We start from the raw sequence: 7,044 nt of genomic DNA on the forward strand, positions 1-7,044 counted from the left end.
CGCCGCCGGGGCCGCACCAGCCGCCCGCTACCCCTGCGGTCCGAGCCGGGGCTGGGGGACGTCGCTGCCGCAGCATCTTTGCGCCCTCACCGCGCTGGCACCTGCAGATCTACACGCTCTACGAGGTCTTTGCGGGCTTCGTGGCGCCCGTCGCGGTCATGAGCGTGGCCTGCAGCCGCCTGCTCTGCGCCTGGTGGCAGCGCCGGCCCCGCGCTCCGGCCGCCGCAGCACCCTGGTCCGAGAGCCCCGGCCGTGCCCCGGCGCCCAACGCACTGCCCCGCGCCAAAGTGCAGAGCCTGAAGATGAGCCTGGTGCTGGCGCTGCTGTTCGTGGGCTGCGAGCTGCCCTCCTTCGCCGCCCAGCTGGCAGCTGCGTGGTCGCGGCGGCCCACGGGAGACGCGGAAGGCGAGGAGGGCCTGCGGGCTGTGCTGCACGTCCTTGAAGTCGCCAACCACGCGCTCAATCCCTTCGTCTACTTCTTCTTCCAGACTCGCCACTGCCGGGTCTGGAGGAAACGCCTAGTCGCCGTCTGTTGCGCGCGGAAAGGAGTCTCAGAGGACGACGAAGAGGACATCCGTAGCCACCAGGCGCTCCACCGTCACCGCTGGCCTCATCCCCACTATCACCATGCTCGGCGGGAGCAGCTGGAAGAGGGCTGCATGCGCCCACCTCCGCCGCGACCCCGGCCCCCGCCCTGCTCCTGTGAAAGCGTCTTCTAGGCTTCAGGGTGCTGGATGACAGAGGCAGGACTGTCACCGCAGCGCAACCTCAAGATGGGGCAGGATTATGGCAAAGTGCACCACCACAGAGGGCAGAAGAGTCGTCCAGAGAATTACACAGAAGCTGAACCCCTCTATTCCTCCCGCTCATTTTCTCCCTTCCAATCCCACCAACCTTGCCTGAATTGTGCTGGAGAGAGAATGAGCCTTTGGCTAACTTGTAAAAACTGAGTCAAACTTAATCGAGTTCTTATTTTTACAGTTCTGATTCTCTTTCCCTTTCCTTGTGAAGCAACTAAATTGCCAGGCATTCAGTATTTGCTGTTTTATTACTTGTTTTGAACTTAATGTGAATCGTGCTTAAATCCAGTACACCTTTGAGACCATTGAGTTTTCCTTTCTTCCCGGGAGGTAAAATCCCACCCGTTGCTCTCTTCAGTTGGCCACTAGAGATTATACCAGTGTAATCATGTCCGTAGTGTAATCATTCTGTTACTTCAGAGCCTCGGAGCGGTTGCACAATAAAAACCTTTCCCGCAGAGCACTTAGGACTCTATATTTAAAAAAAAAAAAACAACACCAAATAACCAAACATGTTTTCTGAAAAGAAAATCAGTTTGGTCTTTATTTCCAAATAACCTCTCACCTCAATAAAAGCTGGCATGGTAAGAAGTAGACTTAAAGATTCCCCTTGGTCCCTTTAAATTATTTCCAGTTTTTGGAGGAAATTGTCCTTGTGCCTAGACCAATCTCTGCCTCTGCTCTGCTGTGTTCACGGGGTGCCGTTTCATGCAATGTCCCCAGCAAACTAGAGAAGGGAGCACCGAGATGATACAGTCCCAGATTGAACCCATGGAGGTTTGCAGTGGGGAGGAAGCTGCAACCTCAGAAATGCTACTTGTGAGTATAAAATTCTCTTATGAAGGTGAGGCCAGCTGCTGTATGTTGCTGAGAACAAGGTCAAAAAACCAATTTAACAGTGACCATCTCTACTTAATTGTCCCTGATTCTAAAGAGCAGTGGCAGTACTTTTTTTTTTTGTGGCCTTTTTTCATTCTTTTTTAAATTTTTTTAAAAATTTTATACTAGTTTATTTACAAAGTTAAATAGTACATTGTTTTTCACAATGGATCTTTCCCATTTCCTTCATCCCACCCTCACCCATAAAATTATATGACTCTATGGTTACAAAACTCCTCGTCCTCAACCCTGTGCTCCAGCTTGGATCCTCATATTTTTTCTACAGTAACAGTCTTATACAGTATTTATCCTTGTGGGACTGAGTTCACTTAGCATAGTGCTCTCCAATCCCTCCCAAGTTAGGTAGCGATTCACAATATCATTGCTCCTGTGTGCTGTGTGGTATTAAATTGTGTGAATGTACCATAATTTCTCAATCCATTCGATTATGGGTGGGCATTTGGGCTCTTTCCATGTTCTTGCGATGGTGAATAATGCTGCTATGAACATTGGTGTCTGTCTGTGCCTCAGTTCTCATTTTCTCGGGGTATATTGCAAGCAGTGGAATAGCTAAGTCATATGGAATTTTTATGTTCAGCTTTTTGAGGAAGTGCCAAACTGCCTTCCAGAATGTTTATATCATTTCACAATCCCACCAACAATGTGTAAGAATTCCTATCTCGCCACATCCTCTCCAACATTCATTACTTGCTTTCCTGTTAAACTTTGCCACTGCTACTGAAGTGAGATGGTATCTCATTGTGGTTTTGCTTTGCATCTCTCTTACTGCCAGTGATTTTGAGCATTTCTTCATGTGTCTGTCGGCCAATCTTTCCATGTCTTTTGCCCACTTTCTTGTGGAAGCCTAAGAGTATTCTGTAAACTTTTGTTATGAAACCCTTGTCTGAGATGGTATGTGACAGCACTTCTGAACAATAAATCCTTGTTTGCCAGAAATTCTCATCTGAGAATCTGCAGTCCTTTCATTACAGTGTTTCCTGTTGATCCACAAACAAGATGCTTAAAAGGGAAATAATTTGTAAACATTTACTGTGGACCTAGTGCTTTCTAGTGGCAGGTATCTTCATATGCATTTCTATCTCAAACTCTTAGAGTAATACCTAGCACCTGGAAGGCACTGACTACATGTTCTTTGCTCTCAAGTAAAAACTAAACTCATAGCTGACCCTCCAGTGGGTTTTCAGAGTCTGTATCGCACAGAAGAAGATTGCCCATTTCTTTCCCTAGGAGCAGCTGGTAGACTTGAACCTCTTATCTTTGGCTTGGCAGTACAGTTCCTTGCTATGTGGCCACAAGTTCTCCCTAAGTCAGTAAAAGAGACAATACATAGTTTAGTGAGAATTCAGGGAGTATTGAAGAGGAACATTGTGCAACCTTGGGAGATTGAGGTACTTACCAGAAGTTGAAGGTCTTTGAAAGATGAATTGTGAGTTATTTATCAGAGGGGATTCTGAGCATAGGAACAGCATTTGTAAAGCATAGGAGAGAAAGAACACAGCTTGGTCAACAAATGGCAATAATTGGAGTATATCTAGCATTAAAAATCTTTGAAGGATTTACTCAGAGTTGTAACATGATTTGAATTTTATAAAGACAACTTCTGTGATTATATAAAAGATCAAACAATTATATGATGAGAATGCTTTAGGTGGAGACCTAAAAGAAAAAATGTTGTAAAATGTGACAGCTCTATATTCCTTGACAGTTCTGTATTCGTTAAAACACAGAATGAGGGAACTCATTTATAAGCTAGATGAGTTGGATTTTCAATTACCTGAAGGTGGAAGCCCCCTAACAGAAAAATGGAGCTTGATGGTTTACACTTATTCTCTCACGTAACAAGAATTCAAATACTATGGAGTTATTCATTCTGTCTTATCAAGTTGATGGTCATGGCAGTCAAACTTGGAGGCACAAATGGATGTTGTAATATCACACATTTCCTTTAAACAGCAGTGTCACAAGATATGGCCATGTGATGTAGTTCTGGCTAATAAACAAGGGAGAGTCTGCTGGGGAACTTCTGGAAAAGGTTTCTTTATTCATATCAAGAATGGGAGAGAGAGAGAGAGAGAGAGAGAGAGAGAGAGAGAGAGAGAGAGAGCGGTCTCACAAGCGTTCTGTTGCTAGACATTCCAACTCTTACCATTCATTGCCAATTCTCTTTTCTTTCCACTATTATTAATAGGGAAATGACACCAGTTGAAACTGCCTGCGGGCTTGCATAGGAGAGGGTTCAAAAAGAAAAAGACAAGGAAATTATTTTTGAAAAGGCAAGATCAAAACCTTTAAATGTTTACAAAATTGTTAAAGGGTTGATCTTTACAGCCTGTAGGAGTTTTCAGATAACTGCCAAATAGAAAAATTAAGAATTCTCCTGCTGGGTCAGAAATATCAAATACTAGCTCAAATATTTAATTTGAAACTCAGTTAAGTTAAATTTACCTTAGGTTTTGTGGGAAGCTTAGTTAAGGCTGGTTGCTACTCAACTGCTTCTCTTGTATAGCTCAGCAACTTTTTCTCGTTTAAGATCAGTCTAGAACTTGGAGGTAGAACTAGCAGATTTGGCCCTCATTCCTGTAGGCATTCATATATGAAGAAATTTGAAACCTTCCTCTTGGAGATGATTGATCCTAGGATGAGTCCTACAGACAATTAAGAGATTCTCTTTTGTCCCAATCAAGAAATCCCCAGAAGCATACATTAGATTAAGCATCTTTCTATAATAAGTACACAATTTACATCACAGTGCCAAAGTGAATGTGTTGGTTGTCCCTGGGCTTGACATTTTTTCTTGTTATTATCCAGTAGGAAATGGCAAAGAGAAAAGTCAGATCCACGTATGTGGTAGCTAAAAGGAATCAAATTGGCCACATGGAAAAAAGAAGACGACTTTCAATGAGATAGATTTACAAAGTTGTTACAACCATGTTTAACCATGTTTAAGTACAGCAGAGACTGGAAGGATGGCACATGATAAGGCATGATGTCTTTCTGTTATACTTTGGGTCTCTGTAAGTCAGAGAGGAAACAACAGCACCTGAGAACTATTAACAATATACATTTCCTTTGTCCTCAGATTTTAACCAAGCAGCTGCACACACACAGGCCTGGATTCTAAGACTCCAGGTGTAATTTCTTAATATATAGACAATTAAATGGGTGCCCTTTGCCCAGCTTTGAGCAGTGCAGTAGCCCTGATTTTAATCAGGACTTTCAAGACTGAATGCAAAGCATTCTATATATTTAGAAAAGAACTAGCCACACAGAAACACAGCTAAAATAAGTAAACATGACCTATTACATAATCTGAAGCTGAAAGGATATAGAAAACAGCCAAGAATGTAACTAAGTAAACAACTAGTGTTTAGCTATAGATGATAGACTAAAAATATAATAGTCTAGCTTGCTTGCAGAAGAAGCAATAAATTTAATACTCTTTATTTTTCTAAACTACATCCAAGGAAACAGAAGAATGTAGAAAATTTGAAGTTTCCCTTCAATTCCTAAGATGTTATGACTTGATCAAGGGAAAATAGTATAATAAGATTTAAATGAGTGGTTATTAAACTGAAATTTTGTCAAGGTGGACTGTGGTGCAATACATTGGAAAAAGAAAAGTATTTAGAATGTAAAGACTTAGACTTGAATTTTATCTCCATCACTTAGTAGCTATGTGGCTTTAAGTAGCTTGCTGATTAAATCTTGGTTTTCTCATCATATAAAAGGAGGTTCATATATTCTATTTCACAGGATTATTGTATGTTAACTGTCTGATTAGGGAGAGTATGTAATTTTTTTTTTCCTCTTCAGCCTCACCCTTCTTCTTCTTGTGTACCATAGAGTCGGAGCTGACCCATAGCTGACCTTCCATTGGGTTTACAGAAGCAGTTAATCACATAAGAAGAGATTGTCCATCCTTCTGCCACAGAGCAGCTGGTGGCCTCGAACCATATGTCTTCGGGTTTGTGTGCAACTTCTTGCCATCAGGCCACCAGAGCTCCCTCCCTCTAGTATACACTAAGTCAAAATCAATGCTCTTTTATAATACTGGTCTGTGAGAGACAAACTCTCATATAATAATCATAAAATCTTCACTACCATTGAGGGAATTCCAACTCAAAGCCACCCTGTAAGACAGAGTAGAACTTCCCCATAGGGTTTCCAAGGCTGTAAATCTTTACCAAGCCAGATTGCCTCATCTTCCTACTGAATAGAGTCAGGTGGATTTGAATCATCAACATTTTGTTTAGTAGTCAATTGCTTTAGCCATTATGCCACCAGAGCAATACTAAAACATAATAGCCAAGATGGATCTTAAGGAAGTTATAATAGACATTGTTAATTGCCTTTGAAGATCAATTTTTCTTTTTCTCACAGCTTTCAGATTATTTTTTTAAAATTTTATATTGGTTTACATACAAAATTTGAATACCTTGTGTTTCATTCATAACATTTTGTTTCACACGTTCTTAGACTCACATTGTTTCTCATGATCATTCCCATACATTGTGTTTTACAAATCCAATCAGTGTTCATCTATGCCCACCACCACCCTGTCTTTTAGGTGCCCCCTGGATCCTTCCTAATTCCTTCATCCCCTCCCTCTACCCACCAAACTCTGTGACCCTATGATTTCCCCCCTCTACACTCAGCTCCTCTGCTCCCTCCCCTTCCATATGTGGATTTTATGCACATCTTACTGGTCATCTTTCTATTTCTACAATAATGGTCTTATGCAGTATTTGTCCTTATGTGACTGAGTTAGTTCACTCAGCACAGTTTCGAGCCCTTCTGTGTTTTCTAAATCGTTGCTCCTGAGTGCTGTATAGTACTCCACCATGTGAATGTACCATAATTTCTCAATCCATTCATTTGTTGGTGGACATTAGGCTGTTCCCATTTTTTTGCTACTGTGAACACTGCCATGAACATTGGTATACAAATTTCTATTTCTATCTCAGCTTTCTTTTCCCTGGAGTATATTCCTAGCAGTGTACCAGCTAGGGTACATCAAATTTCTATTTTCAGCTTTTTTTTTAGGAAATGCCAAAGTGGCTTCCAAAGTGGTTGTACCATATTACAATCCCACCAACAGTATGTGAAGGTTCCAATCTCTCCACATTCTTGCCAACATTTATTACTTGCTGCCCTATTAAACTTTACCACTGCTACTGGAATGAGATGGTATCTCATTGTGGTTTTGATTTTCAACTGTCTTATTGCTGTTGATTTTGAGCATTTCTTCATGTGTCTGTTTACCATCCAAATGACTTTGTGAAAAATCTTTCCATGTCTTTTGCCCATTTGGTAATTGTGTTATCAGTCTTTTCCTTATGGAGGC

The 7,044-nt window shown here is 41.7% G+C and overlaps 1 protein-coding gene across 1 annotated transcript in view; it reads left to right on the top strand.

The window, feature by feature from the left end:
* The window catches only part of GPR150 (G protein-coupled receptor 150), a 1,311-nt gene extending 592 nt beyond the window's left edge, over nt 1–719 (top strand). The window contains exon 2 of the mRNA XM_006885393.1: nt 2–719. Coding sequence (XP_006885455.1) covers nt 2–719 — 718 coding nt within the window. The remainder of the gene's footprint in view (nt 1) is intronic.
* Nucleotides 720–7,044: the final 6,325 nt, after the last annotated feature.

This window comes from Elephantulus edwardii, unplaced genomic scaffold, assembly GCF_000299155.1.
Source record: "Elephantulus edwardii isolate Elephantulus edwardi_28Jun2011 unplaced genomic scaffold, EleEdw1.0 scaffold00043, whole genome shotgun sequence".
Lineage (NCBI taxonomy): Eukaryota > Metazoa > Chordata > Mammalia > Macroscelidea > Macroscelididae > Elephantulus > Elephantulus edwardii.